Here is a 23387-nt window from a genome sequence, read left to right on the forward strand (position 1 = left end):
ATAGTTGTCTTTCTCCAATTGACTTATTTCACTAAGCATAATACCCTGTAGTTCCATCCACGTCATCACAAATGGCAAGATTTCATTTCTTTTGATGGCTGCATAGTGTTCCATTGTGTGTGTGTGTGTGTGTGTGTGTGTGTGTGTGTGTGTGTGTGTATGTATATATATATATATCACATCTTCTTTATCCATTTATCTGTTGTTGGGCATCTAGGCTCTTTCCATAGTTTGGCTATTGTGGACATTGCTGCTATAAACATTTGGGTGCATGTGCTCCTTTGGATCACTACGTTTGTATCTTTAGGGTAAATACCCAGTAGTGCAATTGCTTGGTCATAAGTTAGCTCTATTTTCAACTTTTTGAGGAACCTCCATGCTGTTTTCCAGAGTGGTTGCACCAGCTTGCATTTCCACCAACCGTGTAGGAGGGTTCCCCTTTCTCCACATCCTCGCCAGCATCTATCATTTCCTGACTTGTTAATTTTAGCCATTCTGACTGGTGTGAGGTGGTATCTCATCGTGGTTTTGATTTGTATTTCCCTGATGCCGAGTGATGCGGAGCACTTTTTCATGTGTCTGTTGGCTATCTGGATGTCTTCTTTGCAGAAATGTCTGTTCATGTCCTCTGCCCATTTCTTGATTGGATTACTTGTTCTTTGGGTGTTGAGTTTCATAAGCTCTTTATAGATTTTGGATACTAGTCCTTTATCTGATATGTCATTTGCAAATATCTTCTACCATTCTGTCAGTTGTCTTTTGGTTTTGTTAGCTGTTTCCTTTGCTGTGCAAAAGCTTTTGATTTTGATGAAGTCCCAATAGTTCATTTTTGCCCTTGTTTCCCTTGCCTTTGGTGATGTTCCTAGGAAGAAGTTGCTGTAGCTGAGGTCGAAGAGGTTGCTGCCTGTGTTCTCCTCAAGGATTTTGATAGATTCCTGTCTCACACTGAGGTCCTTCATCCATTTGGAGTCTATTTTCGTGTGTGGTGTAAGGAAATGGTCCAGTTTCATTTTTCTGCATGTGGCTGTCCAGTTTTCCCAACATCATTTGTTGAAGAGGCTGTTTTTTTTCCATTGGACATTCTTTCCTGCTTTGTCGAAGATTAGTTGACCATAGAGTTGAGGGTCTATTTCTGGGCTCTCTATTCTGTTCCATTGATCTATGTGTCTGTTTTTGTGCCAGTACCATGCTGTCTTGCTGATGACAGCTTTGTAATAGAGCTTGAAGTCCGGAATTGTGATGCCACCAACTTTGGCTTTCTTTTTCAATATTCCTTTGGCTATTCGAAGTCTCTTCTGGTTCTATATAAATTTTAGGATTATTTGTTCCATTTCTTTGAAAGAAATGGATGGGATTTTGATAGGGATTGCATTAAATGTGTAGATTGCTTTAAGTAGCATAGACATTTTCACAATATTTGTTCTTCCAATCCATGAGCATGTGTCTTCCATTTTTCCATTTCTTTGTGTCTTCCTCAATTTCTTTCATGAGTTCTTTATAGTTTTCTGAGTATAGATTCTTAGCCTCTTTGGTTAAGTTTATTCCTAGGTATCTTATAGTTTGGGGTACAATTGTAAATGGGATTGACTCCTTAATTTCTCTTTCTTCTGTCTTGTTGTTAGTGTAAAGAAATGCAACTGATTTCTGTGCATTGATTTTATATCCCGACACTTTACTGAATTCCTGTACAAGTTCTAGCAGATTTGGAATGGAGTCTTTGGGGTTTTCCACATACAGTATCATATCATCTGCAAAGAGTGATAGTTGACTTCTTCTTTGCCAATTTGGATGCCTTTAATTTCTTTTTGTTGTCTGATTGCTGAGGCCAGGACTTCTAGTACTATGTTGAATAGCAGTGGTGATAGTGGACATCCCTGCCATGTTCCTGACCTTAGAGGAAAAGCTCTCAGTTTTTCTCCATTGAGAATGATATTTGCAGTAGGTTTTTCATAGATGGCTTTGATAATATTGAGGTATGTGCCCTCTATCCCTACACTTTGAAGAGTTTTGATCAGGAAGGGATGCTGTACTTTGTCAAATGCTTTTTCAGCATCTGAGAGTATCCTATGGTTCTTGTTCTTTCTTTTATTAATGTATTGTATCACATCGATTAATTTGTGGCTGTTGAACCAACCTTGCAGTCGTGGAATAAATCCCACTTGGTTGTGGTGAATAATCCTTTTAATGTACTGTTGGATCCTATTGGCTAGTATTTTGGTGAGAATTTTCGCATCTGTGTTCATTAAGGATATTGGTCTGTAATTCTCTTTTTTGATGGGTTCCTTGTCTGGTTTTGGGATCAAGGTGATGCGGGCCTCATAAAATGAGTTTGGAAGTTTTCCTTCCATTTCTATTTTTCAGAACAGTTTCAGGAGAATAGGAATTAATTCTTCTTTCAATGTTTGGTAGAACTCCCCTGGGAAGCTGTCTGGTCCTGGGTTTTTGTTTGTTTGGAGATTGTTGATGACTGTTTCAATCTCCTTACTGGTTATGGGTCTGTTCAGATTTTCTATTTCTTTCTGGTTCAGTTTTGGCAGTTTATATGTCTCTAGGAATGCATCCATTTCTTCCACATTTTCAAATTTGTTGGCGTAAAGTTGCTCATAATATGTTCTTATAATTGTTTGTATTTCTTTGGTGTTGGTTGTTATCTCTCCTCTTTCATTCAAGATTTTATTGATTTGGGTCCTTTCTCTTTTCTTTTTGATAAGTCTGGCCAGGGATTTATCAATCTTATTAATTCTTTCAAAGAACCAGCTCCTAGTTTCATTGATTTGTTCTATTGTTTTTTTTGGTTTCTATTTCATTGATTTCTGCTCTGATCTTTATTATTTCTCTTCTCCTGCTGGGTTTAGGCTTTCTTTGTTGTTCTTTCTCCAGCTCCTTTAGGTGTAGGGTTAGGTTGTGTATAACAGTGTTTATTTTTCTGACCCATGAGCATGGAATGATCTTCCATCTTTTTGTGTCTTCTTCAACTTCTTTCATGAGTGTTCTGTAGTTCCTTGAGTACAGATCCTTTACCTTTTTGGTTAGGTTTATTCCCAGATATCTTATGGTTCTTGGTGCTATAGTAAATGGGATTGATTCTCTAATTTCCCTTTCTGTATTTTCATTGTTATTGTATAAGAAAGCAACTGATTTCTGTTCATTGACTTTGTATCCTGCCACATTCCAGAATTGCTGTTTGAGTTCTAGTAGTTTTGGGGTGAAGTCTTTTGGGTTTTCCATATAAAGTATCATGTCATCTATGAAGACAGAGAGTTTGACTTCCTCATTGCCAATTTGAATACCTTTTATTTCTCTTTGTGTCTGATTGCTTCTGCTAGGACTTCTAATACTATGTTGAACAAGAGTGGTGAGAGTGGGCATCCTTGTCGTTTTCCTGATCTCAAAGAGAAGGCTGTCATCTTTTTCCCATTGATGATGATATTTGCTGTGGGTTTTTGATAGATAGATTTTATGAAGTTGAGGAATGTTCCCTATTTTCCTATACTTTGAAGTGTTTTAATCAGGAACAGATGCTGGATTTTGTTAAATGCTTTTTCTGCATCAATTGAGAGGACCATGTGGTTCTTCTCTCTTCTCTTATTGATTTGTTCTATCACATTGATTGATTTCCAATGTTGAACCATCCTTGCAACCCAGGGATGGATCCCACCTGGTCATGGTGGATAATCTTTTTAATGTGCTGTTGGATCCTATTAGCTAGGATCTTGCTGAGAATCTTAGCATCCATATTCATCAGGGATATTGGTCTGAAATTCTCCTTTTTGGTGGGGTCTTTGCCTGGTTTGGGGACCAGGGTAATGCTGGCTTCACAAAAAGAGTCTAGAAGTTTTCCTCCTGCTTCAAGTTTTTGAAACAGCTTCAGGAGAATAGGTATTTTTTCTTCTTTGAATGTTTGGTAGAATTCCCTGGGGAATCCATCAGCTCCTGGGCTCTTGTGTTTTGGGAGGTTTTTCATCACTGCTTCAATCTCGTTACTAGATATTGGTCTATTCAGGTTGTTTATTTCTTCCTGGTTCAATTTTGGAAGTTTATAGTTTTTCAGGAATGCATCCATTTCATCTAGATTGCTTAACTTATTAGCATATAACTGTTAATAATTTCTGATTATTGTTTCTATTTCCTTGGTGTTAGTTGTGATCCCTCCCTTTTCATTCATAATTTTATTAATTTGGGGCTTTTCTCTTTTCTTTTGGATTAGTTTGGCCAATGGTTTGTCGATCTTATTGATTCTTTCAAAAAACCAGCTTCTATTTTAATTGATGCGTTCTACTGTATCTCTAGTTTCTATCTCACTGATCTCTGCCCTAATCTTGATTATTTCCCTTCTTGTGTGTGGAGTTGGCTGAATTTGTTGTTGATTCTCCATATCTTTAAGGTATAAAGACAGCTGGTGTATTCTGGATTTTTTAATTTTTTTTGAGGGAGGCTTGGATGGCTATGTATTTCCCCCTTAGGACTGCTGTATCCCATAGGTTTTGGACCGAAGTGTGTTCATTCTCATTGGTTTCCATGAATTGTTTAAGTTCTTCTTTGATTTCCTGGTTGATACAAGTATTCTTAAGCAAGGTGGTCTTTAGCTTCCAAGTGTTTGAATTCCTTCCAAACTTTTCCTTGTGGTTGAGCTTCAGTTTCAAAGCATTGTGATCTGAGAATATGCAGGGAATAATCTCATTCTTTTGGTATTGGTTGAGCCCTGATTTGTGACCCAGTATATGGTCTATTCTGGAGAAGGTTCCATGTGCACTCGAGAAGAATGAGTGTTCTGTTGTTTTAGGGTGGAATGTTCTATATATATTTATGAGGTCCATCTGGTCCAATATGTCATTCAAAGCTCTTGTTTCTTTATTGATTTTCTGCTTGGATTATCTGTCTTCTACTGAGAGTGGCATGTTAAGATCTCCTATTATTAATGTATTCATATCAATATGACTCTTTATCTTGATTAACAGTTTTCTTATGTAATTGGCTGCTCCCATATTGGGGGCATAAATATTTACAATTGTTAGATCTTCTTGGTGGATAGTCCCTTTAAGAATTATGTAGTGTCCTTCTGTATCTCTGACTATGGTCTTTAGTTTAAAATCTAATTTATCTGATATGACAATTGCTACCCCAGCCTTCTTGGAGGCCCATTGGCATGAAAGATGCTTCTCCATCCCTTCACTTTTAGTCTGGATGTATTCTTAGGTTCAAAATGGGTCTCTTTTAGACAAAATATGGTTGGGTCCTATCGTTTTATCCAATCTGCAGCCCTGTGCCATTTTATGGGCACATTTAGGCCATTCACATTGAGAGTGATTATTGAGAGATACGTTTTTATTGACATCATGTTACCTGTGAAGTCTTTGTTTCTATAGATTGTCTCCATATATTTCTGTTCAATGATATTCTTGGTTTTTTTCCTCTTTTATAGAACCCCTATTAATATTTCTTACAATGCTGGTTTGGTGGTCACATACTCTTTTAAACCTTGCGGTTCTTGGAAGCTCTTTATCTCTCCATCCATTTTGAATGTCAGTCTTGCTGGATAAAGTATTCTTGGCTGCATGTTCTTCTCACTTAGTGTCCTGAATACATCTTGCCAGCCCTTTCTGGCTTGCCAGATTTCTGTGGATAGGTCTGATGTTATTCTGATGGGCTTTCCTCTGTACGTAAGGAATCTCTTCCCTCTAGCTGCTTTCAAGAGCTTCTGTCTAAAATTATGACTCATCATTTTCACAATCATGTGTCTCAAGGTCTTTCTAGATTCTATGATCTTGGGGGGAGACCTTTCTGCCTCTAGTACATGAACACTGGTTTCATTTGCCAGATTGGGAAAATTGTCATGGAGAATTTATTCAACTATATCCTCTAGTCTTCTTTCTTTCGCCTCCCCCTCAGGGATTCCAATAATTCTGACATTGGAATGTTTCATGGTGTCATTTATTTCCCTGAATCTCTTTTCATGGCTTCTAAGCCATTTGTTCCAGGCTTCTTCCTGATCCTTTTTCTCTATCAGTTTGTCCTCCAGATCACTACTTCTATCTTCTGCCTCAGTTACCCTAGCTTTTAGAGGATTTAGATTAGATTAGAGGGCAGAGTGCAAAAGGCTGTGGTTCTAGAGAACACCGGCTCGCGTCCACACCAGACTCCCTCATGGGTGCTGCCACCCAGACGCTCTCAGGTGCACTGGTGGTTCAGGGACCAAGACCTGGCTTCTTTCATTGTGCTCTCTGATTGCTCACCTGTGGTGGCAGTCCTGGGTCCATAGACTTAAGTCCCTGTCCCTAACCGCCCAATTCCACCAATTTCCCCTTAAGATCTTTTGCTCTTTTTGAGTGCTTTCAAGCAGACTCCAAGTTAATGCTCATCCCCAATCACAGTGCACTCTCGTATTGGTGTATTACTTTCCAATGGGTCACTTCTGGTGGCTCCCTCCCCTTTTTGTTTATCTTCCGATATCAGTCCTATGTTCCCACTCTGCTTTACCTGTCCACTGACGTCTTTTGCCCCTATAGAGATCCAGAAGTGTATAATTCTAATCTTAGGCTGATTTCATGGGTGATCAGAGTTCTTTGGTAGGTAATCAGCTTACTTTAGGGGACAGGCTGAAACAGAGCCTTTTACTTCTCTGCCATCTTGTCTCCTCCAATGTCTGCTTTATCTTTATCTTTATTATTGCCTTTCTTCTACTTCCTTTGGGAATATTTGGTGTTATGCTTTTCTTTTTCCCTAGATTCCTAAGGTGGGAGCTTTGAGATCTTTCCTATTTTCTGTTGTATGCATTTAGAGCTATAGACTTCTCTCCCAGCACTGATTTAGCTGTGTCTTACAAATTTTGATATGTTGTAATTTTCATTTTTAATGAGTTCAATATAGTTTTTGATTTCCTTTGAGGCTTCATCTTTGAACTATAAATTATTTGGAATTACGCAGTTAAGTTCCCATGTTTTGGAGATTTTCTTATTATCTTTCTGTTTGATAGAGTTGGTGAGAAGTAGTCAGATTCTAGAAATATTTTGATTGTGGAGCTGACAGGATTTGTTAATAGATTTAATGTCGGGTATGAGAGAGAGAGAGAGAGAGAGAGAGCGAGGTCAACAGTGGTTCAATCTGTGCAATTGGAAGAATGAACTTGTCATTTACTGAGAAGGGGCAGACTTAAGGAGGTGCAAATTTTGGGGAAAGTGGGGGATCAGGGGTTTGGGTTTGGATGACTGAGTTTGAGATATCCTTTTTTAAAAAGATCTTATTATTTGTCAGAGTGAGAGAGAGAGTGCACAAGCATGCAGAGTGGCAGGCAGAGGAAGCAGAGAGAGAAGCAGGCTCCCCACTGAGCAAGGAACCCAATGCAGGACTCAATCCCAGGACCCTAGGATCATGACCTGAGCCGAAGGCAGCCAGTTAATGGACTGAGCCACCCAGGTGTCCCTTGAGATATCCTTTTTTATCTAGCTTTTAAAATCTAGTTTACTAGATGTCTAGTGGAACATTGGCTATATGAATCTGAGTTCAAGGACATAAATTTGGGAGTTTTCATTCTGTATATGATACTTAAAGATATGAGGCTAGATGTGGTCCCCTCTACAGTGGCTGGAAGTAAAGAAAAGAGTCCTGAGCCCTGGAGCACTCTAATATTTAGAGGTCAAGGAGATAAAGAGAAACCATCAAAGGAAAATGAGGAAAAATTTGATAAAGTAGAAGAAAAACCAACAGAAAGTGGTGTACTGGAGGTTGAGTGAAGAAAATGTTTCCAGAAGGATGGAATGATTAATTTGTCAAACAAGAAGAGAACAGAAAATTGACTCTTAGATAAGGAAATGTGGAGATCTCTGGTGGTTTTGCCAAGATCAGTTTCTACAGCAAGGGAGAGAGGAAAGAAGAAGAGGAGAAGACAAAGAGATGGCAAGTGTAGACAGCTATTTGAAGGAGTTTTGCTATAAAGGAAAGCCAAACAATGCAGTGGTGGGTGAAGGGGGACATGGGTTGAGGGAGTCATTACTACATATAACAAGTAAATATATACATGGGAAACTTGTATTTAAACATAGAGTTTGAATTTACTTTGATTGACAATGAAGTCTAAAATTTCATATAGTGAAAAGTCTTCAATAGGCTTGATAATCTTAGCAAGAGGATTTATATTTGAAGAAGACTTAGTTAAATATGAGTTGGTCTACAGAAGATGTGTAATTTTAAAGGTTGTTTCTTTGGTTTAATTTGGATTTGCAATTTCAGTTAACCCTTTCCAATAAGAGTCCTCCAAATGAATATTTACTTAGCAGTGATAGAAAACTTTATATTTACAGAGTACTTATCAGTTTCTGTATCAGAACAAACACCAAAGAATGAAAATGTCGTTAGCAGTGTAGGAGGGAATTAAACCAAAGTGGTCCCAAATCGGGGAAACTGAGTCTCAGGGCATATGTGGGATCTGAAGGTGAGACTCACCAGCAACCCTCCACTGGTACTAATCTTCAACCTCTCGGGCTGCCTGACTCTGTTTTCCTTTCTCTTCATTGTTTTTTTAATTGCTTTCTTCATTGAAACATCTATTTTGAACTGCTTCCAGCTTTCCAGCTATTGGGTAGCAGAGTCATTTCTATCAAAAGGATTTTATTGGTTCTCCAGGGTTCCTGGCTTTCTAGAACCTATTGCTTGTGCTCTGTTTCACCAATTCTTTTTTCCTTTTCCCACTGAGAAATCCAGTGAGGTTACATTTCCCCACTTTCCTTAAAGTTGGTGGCCAGAGGCAGTGGCCAGAGGAGCGAGGGAGGAAGTCATCTCTATCCCACTTCTAACTTGTGGCTTGGCCACAGGGAAAACCTGTACACACTCCTCCATGCTCCCTCTCTCTGTTTGTCTGCCAGAAAAGGAAGATGCTTAGGATGAGTGTGGGTATTGAATGATTGTGGTGCAGAACACCAGCCCTGAACAGCATTGCACAGGGGCACCAGCAAGAGATGAACTTTCGTTATGTGGAAACTCTGATACTTTAGAGTCGTTTATTATAGCCATGAGCCTGTTCTGGTTATTATGTACTCCTTTGGATGAGATGCAGTGAGTTTTGGCTTTGCATTTAGACTTATAAAGTCCCGAAATTAGGGGTGCCTGGGTGGCTCGGTGTTTTGTTCTTGTTGCTGCCTGTTGTCATAGTTGTTTGTTTACTTAGTGACTTTTCTGAACTCATTCACTGAAGTCCTTAAATATTTTATTTATTGATTTGGGAGACTAAGAGAGAGCATGAGTAGGGGGAGGAGGGGCAGAGGCAGAGGGAGAAGCAGGCTCCTGGCTGAGCAGGGAGCTCCATGCAGGGCTCCATCCCAGGACCCTGAGATCATGACCTGAGCTGAAGGCAGAGGCTTAACTGACTGAGCCACCCAGGCGTCCCATCTCTGAAGTCTTGATTGTTGTAGTCGCTGAAGTCACTGCTTGGTTAGCTCAAGGATCAGTTAGCAGTGGGACAGAGCCTTACATAAACACCTGGATCAAATGTCTCCTGGTCTTTGCAAGGGCCTGTGTACGGTGTAATCACCCACGTAATTTATAGTTCTGCTTTTAGCCTCATTAGCTACTTGGGCAAACCCAGAGGTCAATCAGAGGTGAGAGTTTAAGACATTTTCAGGTGTGTTTTTGAACTTATGCATGGTCCTATGAATGTGCATGGTGGTCTAGATTCCCAGAAATATACCTGAGATTTTCAAAACCCCTTATGGGTGTCTCATTCCTCTGTCTTTCCTTTAAAGATTTTTGGTGAGTTTATTATTTGTCCTACCTATTATCCATTGCTTCAGGCCATTGTCCTGGTAAAACATTCAAAAATATCCCCCTGGCCCAGAAACATTTAGCACTGGGTACATTTGAATGAGGTGGAGTAAGACTAGCCTTTTGAGCATTCTTCTAGGGAACCACTAGATAGGTTGAATGATGGTTTCTCTTTGGGACTGAGGTTTTGAAAGAGATCCAGCCCCATTTGCCTCCCTCCAGTCCCAAGAATGTGGGCTGTTACCTTTCAGCTTCTGCCAAGCTGGAAAGTGGGAAGTGGGACTAGGGTAAATGAAAAGGCCACAATGTTTGTTGCCCTTCCTGACATCCAGATATTCTCTTGCTTAAATTCTCCCCAGGTTGCTGTAAGCCTTCGGCTGATACTGAGTTTTGAAAAAGTTGATTAGTTGATTCTTTTTCTTTTTTGGCCAGTTTTTTCTTTGCTTTTATGGAGGGGTGAACTCTCAGAGGTCCTCCTGCTATTTCTCTCCCTTAATTAATTTTCACACTTAAGAGTGTTTCTAAAATTTGGGAGGGGGTGTTCCATAAGTTGGTTTTAAAGTTCACATGAAGAAATAAATAAGGATAAATTGAAAATCCTCAAAAACAGTAATAATGTAAGAATGCCTTACCCACCCACCCACCCCATGCCTGGCTGGTTCAGTCAGTAGAGTCTACAAATCTTGATCTTGGGGTTGTGAGTTTTAGCCCCATGTTGGGAATAGAGTTTACTTTGAAAATAGTAATCCCACCTAGCTTTTTTTTTTTTTTTTTTTAAAGATTTTATTTATTTACTTATCTGACAGAGTTAGAGAGAGAGCACAGTAGGCAGGACTGCAGGGAGAGGGAGAAGCAGGCTCCTCATGGAGCAAGGAGTCTGATGCAGGAGCTTGATCCCAGGACCCTGGGATTATGACCTGAGCAGAAGGCAGATGCTTAACTGATTGAGCCACCCAGGTGCCCCTGCCCCACCTGGTATTAAGACATATATTAAAAGTACAATTATTAAGACAGTGTAGTAGTGACAGTAAATAGATCAATGGGACAGAATCAAGAGTCCAGAAAAAGAACCAATTTTTATAATTTAGTACATAATACCCACGGAAGTGCATGTCAGTGAAAGAAGACAGTTTAGTAAATTTACAAGCATTAGGAAAAATATTACATTGGATTCTTTTTTTTTTTTTTTTTTAAAGATCTTATTTATTTATTTGACAGAGAGATCACAAGTAAGCAGAGAGGCAGGCAGAGAGCGGGGGTGGGGGGGAGGGGAGCAGGCTCTCTGCTGAGCAGAGAGCCTGATGCAGGGCTCAACCCCAGGACCCTGGGATCATGACCTGAGCTGAAGGCAGAGGCTTAAACCACTGAGCCACCCAGGCGCCCCTTATGTTGGATTCTTATCTAACTTCTTATAACAAAAGAAATTCCAGATGTATTGAGTTTAAACATAAAATATACAATCATTAAGTAATGGGAAAATAGCTCTGAGAGGTTACAAGACTTTGGAACCAACCTAAATATCCATCAAAGTAAAATAGATAAACATATGTGGTATATTCATACCTGATGGTAATATAAAACAATGAAAATACATGAACTATTGCTTATATACAAAAGCATGCTTGAATCTGAGAAATATGATGAGTTAAAGAAATAAGACATTAAGGGATACTCTAAGAATCATAGAATATCACTCCATTTGTATGGAATTAAAAATGAACAAAATAAACTATTTTTTTTTTAATTTATTTACAGACAGATCACAAGTAGGCAGAGAGGCAGGCAGAGAGAGACAGGAGGAGGCAGGCTCCCCGCTGAGCAGAGAGCCCGATGCAGGACTCGATCCCAGGACCTCGAGATCATGACCTGAGCCGAAGGAAGAGGCTTTAACCACTGAGCCACCCAGGTGCCCCCAAAATAAACTATTTTTTTAAAGCATGCATCCAAATGTGGCAAAATTGTAAAGAAGTAAAAAGAAGTGGTTATTATAAAAAATCAGGTTGGTGGTTACCTCTGGGCGAATAGAGAGAGAATATATGGTGAAGAGAGAAGACTCTGATGGTGAAGGGAATGTTCTAGTTCTTGATTTGTTAAGTGACTACATGAGTGTTTAATAGTTATGCATTAAACTATTCACGTAGGTTTATGACCTTACCTGTGTGATTGTTATATTGCATCCTAGAAGAAGAAAAATTATAAAGAAAATGTAGCTGATTTCTAGTGTTTAACATTGTATCTTGGACAAATCTTATTTTGAGGCTGTTTATATATTTTTAATCCCATTTTCCTAGATTCCTCTAGGTTCATGCTTCCTAACAGGCAGAGGAATCTCTTTCTTTTCTCAAGAGAGTCTGCAGTCCACTTCCTAGGAAATGCCACAATATCGGTAATTAAATCATTTCAGAGCGACATATAGAAAGCTGTATGATCAGCTATCAAAATGTCATCCCACTACTGCAGGGGTGAGCAAGGCTCTCCCTTTTTCCAGTGTCATCTGGTTTTTATTTGTAGATTGATATAAAGCTGAGCTCCAATCCTGGGCTCATAGGATTGAATTTATTAACTGCCAAATGGAGATGAAATTTACCTTTCAAGGCTGGTTTGAGAATAAAATAAGGTAATAAATGGTGACTACTATGGCCTTTAATGAAGCAAGACAAATGATAGCATAAATGATTGCTCTAGAATGGAATAATAATGCTCTTTTTTTGCATAAGTTCAAGGGAAAATGATTTTTAAAAATGGGTTTGATGTAATTGTTGTTTCATTTCATTGACTGATTTTTTTTTTTTTTTTTAACACTGTATCCTATCATTTCTTTTCCATCTATCTCAGGACATTTGTTTACTCATTACTCACTAGAGGGAGGCCTTTCCCAGTTGCGTTCCTTGTCAGAGGGTTTGTCTTCTGCACGGGAAATGGACTTCTCCAGGGCTACTACCTGATTTACTGTGCTGAATACCCCTCTGAGTGGTACACAGACGGACGGTTTCGCCTGGGTAAGTAAATCTGGCCACTTATGCACACCCAGCCTAAATCCCCACCACCTTCCCCCGCCCTACTGCAGTAATCCCCCATGGAATTCCATTCTCCTCTTCTCTCCCTGCTACCCTCCTCTTTTTTCTATAAAGCAGCCAGAGAGCCCTTTGAAAAACATGTCACTCCCCACCCTTTGAAAAACATGTCACTCCCCACCTCCAGGATGTTTCTACTACTCTCAGGATAAAAGACAAATTCCTAATCCCTGCCTATGCCTGTGACACCCAAATGTGGTTGGTCTTTCCCCATTTCCTGACCCCATTTCTTGCCTCCATCCAATTACTATGTTGTAGCCTCTGTGGCCTTCCTGCTGGGGCCTGAAATGGTCAAGCTGGTCCTGCCCCAGAGCTCTTATACAGACCATTCCCTCTATATGGAATATTCTCTCCACATACACTGGTGGAGGTTGGTCCCTGACTTTATTTAGGTGTCTAACAGATTGTACCTCTTCAAAGGGACTTTTCCTGACCATTTTATCTAAAATAGTAGAAAACACTGTTGAGGTTTTTTTCATTATCTGCAAGAGGAGCTCAAGTCTAGAAGGTTCAATTGTTTGTGTATTGTTTTGCCTTAAACCCCAATGCAGGGATTACCCTTAATTCCTCTCTTTACATCACACATCAAATTCTATCTATCAGTCAGCTTAGTCAGGCTGCGTGGAGCTCCATAAGATGTACCCACGAGGCTCCCTTCCTCCCTCACTGCTCCGACTTCATCCTAGTCTGAGCCGTGATGACCTCTTGCTGGGACCGCACTGGGGACCTTCCAACCAAGTTTCTTGCTGCCATGGGGCCTGGCCTTCAGTAGTAGACCCTTGTGCACACAGCCTTAAGATGGAACCTTTGAAAACACAGCCGACTGGAGGGTTGACACGTGCACACAATGGAGTGTTCAGAGCCACAGAAACAAACAAACAAAACACAACACAACAAAAACAAGGAGGACCTCTGTGTGCTCCCACCAGACGGCTCCAGAATATGTGGTTAAATAAAATAAAGTGTGACCATTGTATATCCAGTATGCTACTTTTCATGTAAAAATGATGGAAGGAAAATGTGTGTGTGTGAAACTGGAAAAAGGAATATTTGATTGAAAAAAACCTAATTTTAAAAAGGTGGCATGGAGGGTCTGGGGGAAAGAGATTGGGATGGCATGTAGAGCTTTTCTTTTAATATGGTTTTGTCCTTTGAATTATGAAACTTAATAATATAGTTTAAAAATATCTAAATGGGGGACCCTGGCTGGCTCAGTTGGTGGAGTGAGTGACTGTTGATCTTGGGGTCAATAGTTTGAGCCCTGGGTGTGGTGTAGAGATTACTTAAATAAATAAAACTAAAAAAAAAAAAAAAATCTAACTGGAAGAAAGTTTCCTAAAATGGAGAAAAAAACAATAAATGAACGTAATTATATGTTGAGCTGGTAATATAACCGGAAAATGGTTTATGTCAGTTTACAAGAAATAAGGAGACTGAAGAAGTAAGTTGAATGCCACCATCAAGAAGTGAGCCAGTCTTATCTAGAAAAGGATGTATTCTGAGGTACAACTGTCTGGTGTCTTTTTAAGAAGCCAGTGACCTGAAAAAATTTTTAAAAAGATAAGGGTTAGGGCACCTGGGCAACTTAGTCGGTTGAGCATCTGACTCTTGGTTTTGGCTTAGGTCATGATCCCATGATCCATGAGATGGAGCCCAGAGTTGGGCTCTGCACTCATTGGGGAGTGCAGAGCATTGAACATTCTTTCCCTCTGCCCTCCACCTGTGTGTGTATGTGCACCTCTCTCTCTCTTTAAAGTAAATAAAAAAATTTTTTTTTTTTTTTTTTTTTTCTAAGAGTACGGGTCTGGGCAAGATTAAAATGGCCTTAAAGGACATAATGTCTAGATACCAGGATGGTCCTATACTGGACTTTGGTTTTCAGAAACCACCTGTAAGAAGCATTTTGGGTCTATCTGGGGAAACTGAAATATGACCTAGATATTATGTAAGATGAAAATCTGGAAGGATATACATTAAGGTGTTTAATGGTTATAATTTCTGGGTGGTGGGAATAAGGTGTCTGGGTTTTCTTATTTTTGCTCATTCACATTTAGTATCCCACATAACATATTTACTTCTTTTGTAGCAATAACAAATGGGAATCACTTCCTATTTTGTCCTTGCTCCAAACCTGCCAGTGGCTTTATCTCGTTTGTAACAATCCAAACTCCTCACCAAAGCCTGTAATGCTTAGTGTATGTTTTTTTAGTTAGCATTCTGTCCACATTTTCCCACTTTTCCCTCTATCTTAAAGTTTCAACTGCACCAGCCTTCCTTCTGTTTTTTAGACATAATGAAACTATTCTAGCCTCAGGGCCTTTGCACCTGCTAATTCCTATGCCAGATTGTTCTCCCTCAGATCTGTGCATTCTTATTATTCCAATCACAGGACAAAATGCCAAATTTTCAGAAAAGTTTTCCCCATTCACCTCATCTAAGTTGGAGATACCTTCCCTCCACCCCAAGTTCACTTTCTATCTCATGATCCTATGATTTTCTGCTTTGCAGTGACAGTATGTGATTTAAAATGTTTTAATTAGGGACGCCTGGGTGGCTCAGTTGGTTGGACGACTGCCTTCAGCTCAGGTCATGATCCCGGGCGGCCGGGATCGAGTCCCACGTCGGGCTCCCAGCTCCATGGGGAGTCTGCTTCTCCCTCTGACCTTCTCCTCCTCGCTTATGCTCTCTCTCACTGTCTCTCTCTCAAATAAATAAATAAAATCTTTAAAAAAAAAAAAAAATGTTTTAATTATTTGAATTCACTTCTGTCTTCTTATGCTAAAATATAAGCTTTATGAAAACAGACACCTTGACTGTTTTCTCATGACTGTATCCTTGGTGTTTAGGACAACTCTTTGTATTGTAAGCTCTCAATTGATATTAGTTGAATGAATAAATGAGTGAATGAGTGAACAAATGAGGGAGACTTGTACGGCACTTGTGAAATAGATATTATTCAAATTTACATTTTACAGATGAGAAAACGGAGGCTGAGAGAGGGTCAGTGGCTTACCCAAGGACACATAGACACAGAGTCTAGGGTTTCTGCATTGTCTGCTACTGTGCATGCTATCTCCCCTCCTTCTTTCAACCTCCTGCCATTGGTGTCTCTCCCCAGTTTCCCTTTCTTCTAGGCCAATAATTAAATTATTATTGAAGTATAGTTGACATACAATGTTATAGTCCTTTCAGATGCATAACGTAGTAATTATGCAATTCTATGCATTCTTCAGTGCTCACCAAGATCAGTGCAGTCATCACCCATCACCATACAATGGCCAATGATCTTTTGACTAGACAAGACTGCAAATCATTGTTTCCTGTCATAGCAAAGGAGGTGAGAGTAGATCTGTTTTTAATTAAAGTGTTCTTGCTTTTCGCCTCTTGTATTTTGATAGCACAAATACACATTGTTGAGAGGTAAAGTTGGGCATCTATGTGGAACAGTGAGTGTTTCTGGGTTGTCATGGTGCCCACTGTGGTGCAAGACCTCACATCCCTGATCCTGGCTCTCCTCACCTCAGACCAGGGCTTCTTTCTGAGCTCATGAATGGGCAACAAGACTGTGGGTGTGACCTGACAGTGGTTGAAACCAGTTTGCTAGGTGCCAAGCTCCCCAGTCTGACTTATGTTAAGTTCCATGGGAATGGGTGTATCAATCCAGAATGCTCTCAGCAGTGAATCACAGGAAACTAGTGCATTTGACTGAACATTCTTAGAATTTGAAATGAATGCCCTTCTCCTTTATTAAACAAAACAAAACAAACTTAGCTTGTGAGAAAAACACCAAAACCAGGATACATTTAAAAATTCATTTTTTAAAATAAATTATATGTAATAAAATAAATAATATATAAAATTTACATATAATAAATTTTATATAATTTACATATAACTTCATATAATTTATATATAAATACAATTTATATAAAATAAAATTAAAAATTATATTTATTTGAGAGAGAAAGTGTGTGACAGCAAGAGCACAAGGAGGGGGAGCTGCAGAGAGAGAGGGAGAAGCAGGCTCCCCGCTGAGCAGGGAGCCCAGTGCAGGATCAATCCCAGGACCCTGAGATCATGACCTGAGCCAAAGGCAGACGCTTAACTTGACTGAGCCACCCAGGCATCCCACCAGGATACATTTGTAACTTCTTCCCTCTGTTTTCTTTGCTAAGGTGTCTTCTTATTTATTTTGGGAATGGGAGTCAACATTCATAGTGACTATATATTGCGCCAGCTCAGGAAGCCCGGAGAAGTCATCTATAGGATTCCACAAGGTAACACCTCCCCTACCCTCCAGATTTCCACTCCGCCTTGAGAGCCTGTCCCAGGGATTGTGCTATGAGCAGCAACTATAGAGGGGGCAGTGAGGGCCCAAATGACACAATATATCCCAATTTGCCTCTGCGTTCTCCTTTACCTCCCCTTCTACCCCACAGCATTTTGGCGTTTTTGGATCTAAACCTGGAAGTTCAGGTAGGGGCACCCTTGGGAAGGTGCAATGTCATAATACTTTGCGGGTGGGGGACAGCGAAGCTTGGGGTAAGGGGGGAATAGGCTGCCACCTCGTCAGAGTAGGTAAAATAACCATGTACCGTATTAGGCTTCTCCAGAGAAGCAGAGCCAACAGGATATAGGTAAAGATACAGTGATAGATACATAAAGAGATTTATTCTGAGGAACTGGCTCGCATGATTATGGAAGCTGGGAAATCCCATGATCTGTTACCTGCAAGTTGGAGACCCAGGAGAGTAGATGGTGTGAGTTCTAGTCCATGCACAGGAGAAGACTGATGACCTAGGCTAAAAACGGTCAGGCAGAGAGAGTGAATTCTCCCTTACTTGGCATTTTTGTTCTATTCAGGCCTTCAGTGGGTTGGATAAGGTCCATCCACATTGGGGAGGGCAAGCTGCTTTAGTCAGTGTGTAGATTCAAATGTTAATCTCATCCAGGAACAACCTCACAGACATAACCCAAAATAATTTTTTTTAAATATATATTTTTAAAATATTTATTTTTTTAATTTCTTTTCAGGGTTCCAGAATTCATTGTTTATGCACTGAAATAATGTTTAATCAAATATCTAGGCATACTGTAGCCCAGTCAGGTTAGCACAGAAATTTAAGCATCATATGTACACACAGTGTTGGTCCTTCATGAGTCAGCCAATAAAGCTGAATTGTATATGACTTGTCTTCTCCAGCTGACTCAGACTTAATCTAGTCAGTAGTCAGGGGTAGTGCTGTACTGTATATACTTCCTGCCTCTTGTATTTTCTTAGTGGCATGATGAGCCAAAATTACTTAACCAAAAATTAAGATGGGAGGTCTTGCAAGTACAAATGCATTCTCAGATATGAAGTCACGGAATATTTGAAATCTCAACTGTTTCCAAGAAACCAGGGTGTGAAGTTGACAAACGTAAGCAGGTGAGAGTGATTAGTCCAAGTAATCTGTCGCTATTTTAGGTGCTATTTGTGTCGGTTGATAGCTCCCACCCTCTTTGCTGTAAATGGAACCTCTTATTTACTTTAAAATTTTTCCTAAATTACAATGTGGTATTGATATTCATTTATTAATAAAATAATGACAGAGCTACCATGAATTCAGTAACACATTTAAATGAATTTAAGCATTGCTGACATCCCCACGGTGTCTATATCAAACAAAAATGGAGCCATATATTGAGATATCCCATTTGCAATTTATAGACCCTCTGTAGGAGGTCAGTGGTTTCTCCCAGGGTCTGGGAAATCACCAGTCTGGAATTGTTCATGCAGTGTCATCTTTAAGGAAGATAACCAGAAGGAGCTTTGGGATTTTAAATATTCACTCAAAAACTAGCCAGAGAAAAGCACAGAATTCTCTTAAAAGGTAGATTGTCAAAGTTGGTTTCTAACTATTAAGGTATGTTACAGAATGATTTAAAAACAAAATATTTTTTATATAAATATGGAAAGAAAAAAATCAGTTTTAGTTTACTGTGGGACAGAAAGTGGATACATTTACTATCATTGGAAATGTATTGATTTCTATTTACAGGTCTGATGTCAGACATATATGGTTGGATAGAAAAGTAAACCTTGAACATCAGCAGAAGCAGACCTCACCATTTCCCCATGGGGGGCAAAACCCCTGCAGCTCCCACTCACTTCTTTCAACTTGAACAGTGTACATACACTCCCTTGTGGGTGGGGATGTGCAAATGCCATAGGAAACTCTCATTACTTCTGGAATCAGCTCAGGTTGTCACATAACATGTTGTTCATTTTGTCTGAGTGCCCACGCGAAATACGTTGTACAGGTGTCCAGGGGAAAAGTGAGGGGGGAAAGGTGGCTTGGAAACATTATTTAATGGGACAAAACAAAACCAGACCTCCTGCTCTTCATCATTGTCCAGCCCCGAGCCAGGGGTGCAGCAGTCGCTAGAGATTGGCTGGAGCCCATCAAGCAGTTGGCGACACGATTCCAGGAAGTTCTGAGGGCAACAGGCTATTGTCACTGTGTTTACCCTTCTCTCCAAGAGGATTGCACCAGACTGCGATGACCATAAGGAAGTCTCCAGCCCCACATTTGTCATAACTGCCTTTATGTGTTTTGGAACAAAGCAGTGGGGTTTGAATGTGGCCGTGATCCAGTTCTGATGATGGACTTTTCATTCTGCGCGTGCAGGTGGCTTGTTTACGTATGTTTCTGGAGCCAATTTCCTCGGTGAGATCACTGAATGGATCGGCTATGCCCTGGCCAGTTGGTCCCTCCCAGCACTTGGATTTGCGTTTTTCTCACTTTGTTTCCTGGGGCTGCGAGCTTTTCACCATCACAGGTAAATTTCTTGATCAGTCAAGTCCGGATTGGTAAACTCTGATTTTCTGGGCTTTCACTGAGTTTGGATTTCAGCTGGGTGACAGTACCGTAAACGCTTTTTTTTTTTTTTTTTTAAATGAGTAAAATGAAACCCGTGTAGGGAGAGGCACACCCTCAGTGACTTGGGAAGCCTCCTACTACCTTATGGAAGAAGGTTTCCTGGCAAGGAAATTATGAGTTAGTTGACCCGGGCTCTGTGCACTCCTAGCAGGGTCATCGGCAATGGGCTCTAAGTAAGGGTTGAGAGGTCCATGAAGTATCTCCCATTTCCATGCTTCAGTTCAAGTGACCTCTGCCGCATTTCTCAATGTGCGTCCCATGGGCAGCACAGCCCACAGCTTCACAGAAAATCCTGCCACTATATAGTACCACCAGGGGAAAGGCTAGCCCCTGGTCTAGTGTGGCTCCTATGTTTAATTCTGGCTTTGGTGCTAATAGTTCAGGTAATCACAGAGCCCTGCAAACGCCAGGATTAATCTCTCCCAGAATCTGTGTAACACCAGTGCTTACTCTGGCACTCCCCTTTATCCGCAACACCTACCCTCCATAAATCCAGCCAAGGTCATAGCTGCTTCCTTGGAAGTTACGATAAGTGAAAGCTTATGTGGTGTGATTTCAGGACTATCCCCTCATCTGGAGAATGCCAGGAATTGTAGGGGCTTAGAACCCTTTCTCTATAGGTCTAGGCTAAAGACTTACTAACTTCTACCTCCCCGCCAGACCCTGTACCTGGGATGGGCTGGGGACAAAGGCATTAACTAAAAGCATCACTGCAAGGGGAAGAATAATGTACTAAGCTGTTATCAGGCTTCACACCTGAACTTCAGATCCTTTCTGGCATTCAGATCCCAAATGGCATTTGTGGCTAGAGAGACAAAGAGAGGGAGGGATATAGCTCAATGGGGAGCAGCCTTGGAACCAGGACCTAGGGGACCCTTTAAGCTCCTGCATGGGTGTTTTAGTCAGGCTAATTTTGTAGTTTTGAAGGTTAAACCAAGAATCTTTTCCTCAGAGTGGACTTTAGGTGGATGTGTTGGAAATGAATCAAACAGTAGCTGTCCTCAGAAAGAGCATCTCCAGCCTGTCAGACTGTCCACATTCTCCCTTGAGGCAGAATCTGTTGCCCACCAGAAGCAGAGGGGAAGAGGGCAGAGTGCCAACATCCAGCAGTTGGAGGGGTCCTGGGCAGTGGTCTCAGGTGAGGCCAGTCAGGGGAGGGACAGCAGTTCCACCAGAGGTTTCCAGCTGGTGCAACAGCAAAATCCAAACCATGGCCCTGTCCTGTGAGATGAGACAGCTCCAGAAGGAAAGCCAGGCACCTTTCCTGTAGGGCTAACTGGCCTTTGTGAGAAGAAACTCCTTAGCCCTTTCTGAGCATAGCACGAGAAACCAGCCACCTCTTGTCACATATTATTACTGTTTGTCCCCGGTTCACATCAAGGTACCTTAATAGAGTGCATCATCGTGATTATCACTGGAGAACCATCAGCTTCAACTAGCTAGGACAGCCTGGTCACTCAAGGAGAAAGCCATTTCACAATGTGTATTAATCTTCCAGGCCTGCCAAAGCAGATGACTGCAAACCAAGTGGCTTAAAACAGTAGAAATTTATTCTCTCAAGTTCTGGAGGCAGAAGCCTGAAATCCAAGTGTTTGCAGGGCCATGTTCTCTCTGAAGGTTCTAGGCAAGGATCTTTCATTGCCTCTTCTTGGCTTTTGGTTGGGCCCCAATCTGAGATTCCATGGTCTACAGCTCCATCGCCATTCTCTGCCTCCATGTCCACATGGCCTCCTCCCCTTCCTGTCTCTGTCTTGGTGTCTCTTGTTCCCTTCAGTCATACTGGATTAAGGGCCTTTCCTATTCTAGTATGCCCTTGTTTTACCTACTAAATCGTATCTGTCATGACCTTATTTCCAGGTAAGTCTTCCAGGTTAAGACTTCAAGCATATATTCTGGGGGGACACAATTCAACCCAGAATATGAGGTAACATTTTCTTGGCATTTCCAAGGCTTTGGGAGGGGATAATTTCCTGGGAAATTGCCAGTTCTCTAGGATTAATCTTGCCCATGATCTTTGGGGGCTCTGGTTCCTTATTTCCCAACTGAATCCACTGAGTAGTTCCTTCTGGCTTTTCCCTTTTTTTAGTGTAGTAAAATACACATAACATAAAATTTACCATTTTGGCTATTTTCAGTGGTCCATTTAGTGGCATCAGGTACATCCATAACGTTGCGCAATCATCACCACTGTCCTCTGGCAGTTACTTTTATTTCCCAACCCAAGAAGTTTCAACATTTATGGGAGGAGATGCAGGAGGGAGAAGGGAAATGGACAGATGGTCATCTGCAAGAGTCAGGCCCTGAGTAACTGTAGGTTGGTTTGGAACAAGGATCTCAGACCCAGCAAACCTCAATGGTTGACCATTGCTTATTATAATTGTCCTTTTCTTGTCTTTTAGGTTCTACCTCAAGATGTTTGAGGACTATCCCAAATCTCGGAAGGCCCTCATTCCATTTATCTTCTAAAGAAACCAGATAAAAAAGAAACTAAAAGCTCCCACATGACTGTTGAACACCATCAAGCTGCTAGGCTTTAACTTTGAAAGTTCCAGTGTGTATATAAACCAGGAGGCTCTTGTGTTCTGACAGCCGGCCTGGGGATTCTGTGGGGTGGCTATTCTGTGTGTCTCTGTGTGTCTTCCCAGGGTCTCTCTCCTGATCTCCTGTTGAAGCTTTGACAAGGCTCTTCTCTGCATGGAGACATCTATCTGTTCTTTATCCAGTCCTCCTAGAAAGTGCGAAACTTCCCCATGTCTTTCCTTCTTTGGGTGATCTAAGTATGTGTGGCTCTCTGTCAATGTAAGACAGCCCTGTAGCCAGGAAAGTTTTCAGTTGAGGGCAGTGCTTGTAGAATTTATTAAAGGTACACATTTTACACCCATACAAATGAGCAATATTGAAATTCTGGAGCTGCATGAACCCTGAGCCAATCTCCCAAATGAAAACCCAGTCATACTTTCCTCTCCCTCAGTTAATTATGAAAGATGTGAAGTGATGATGTGGGCTTTTAATAGAGGAGCCCTCTCTTCATATGGCCAAAGGTGTGAGGAGGCATTGACCCCATTTCAAATTTGTGCGTGGTCTCGCACCTTTGTCCTCCTGAAGTTTCCCGGATTCCTGTCAGAGATATCTCAGAAAACTGGTGTGGGTTCGTTGAATGTCAGGTTTTCTTGACCACAGAGGGAGAGACATGACTCTGGTTGGCTAGTGAGAGAGTGAAAAAGCCTTTTACAGTAGACACTGCCCATTCCAATATTCTCAGAAACCTGTGGAAATACCCAAATGATGAGAGAGTGTCAAAAAAGGGAAATGACTGAGCAAGATCATACGTTATTGCTTGCCTGGATAGGACATTTGCAGTGACATGGAAGCATTCCAGAAGTGCTTGGCAACTTTCCTGCAATTTCTTCACGGCAGTCTTTGGGATCTGCTGAGAAATGCATTTCCTAGCGGCAGCCTGAACATGGGTCCTCCAAGTCCCCGAGGGCACAGGCAGGGCAGAAAACATCTTTTGTTTGGCTCAGACAAGGATTCACACACAGTTTGACTTTCTCTGTTTTTTGGTTTTTTTTTTTAAACCTTGGAAGTTTCCAAAATTTCAAAGTTAGATCTCTGCATTCCAGTTTCCCTTAGAGCA

General features: G+C 40.9%; 1 protein-coding gene across 1 annotated transcript in view; it reads left to right on the top strand.

Moving 5' to 3' along the window:
- Positions 1-22626, top strand: part of LOC111154190 (steroid 5 alpha-reductase 2) — a 44122-nt gene extending 21496 nt beyond the window's left edge. Inside the window, exons 2-5 of the mRNA XM_022513641.1 lie at positions 12589-12752; positions 17003-17104; positions 19499-19649; positions 22150-22626. Coding sequence (XP_022369349.1) covers positions 12589-12752; positions 17003-17104; positions 19499-19649; positions 22150-22216 — 484 coding nt within the window. The 3' untranslated portion in view covers positions 22217-22626. The remainder of the gene's footprint in view (positions 1-12588; positions 12753-17002; positions 17105-19498; positions 19650-22149) is intronic.
- The last annotated feature ends 761 nt before the right edge of the window (positions 22627-23387 follow it).

This window comes from Enhydra lutris, unplaced genomic scaffold (genome assembly GCF_002288905.1).
Source record: "Enhydra lutris kenyoni isolate GAN:26980312 unplaced genomic scaffold, ASM228890v2 scaffoldscaffold35, whole genome shotgun sequence".
NCBI classification, from domain to species: domain Eukaryota; kingdom Metazoa; phylum Chordata; class Mammalia; order Carnivora; family Mustelidae; genus Enhydra; species Enhydra lutris.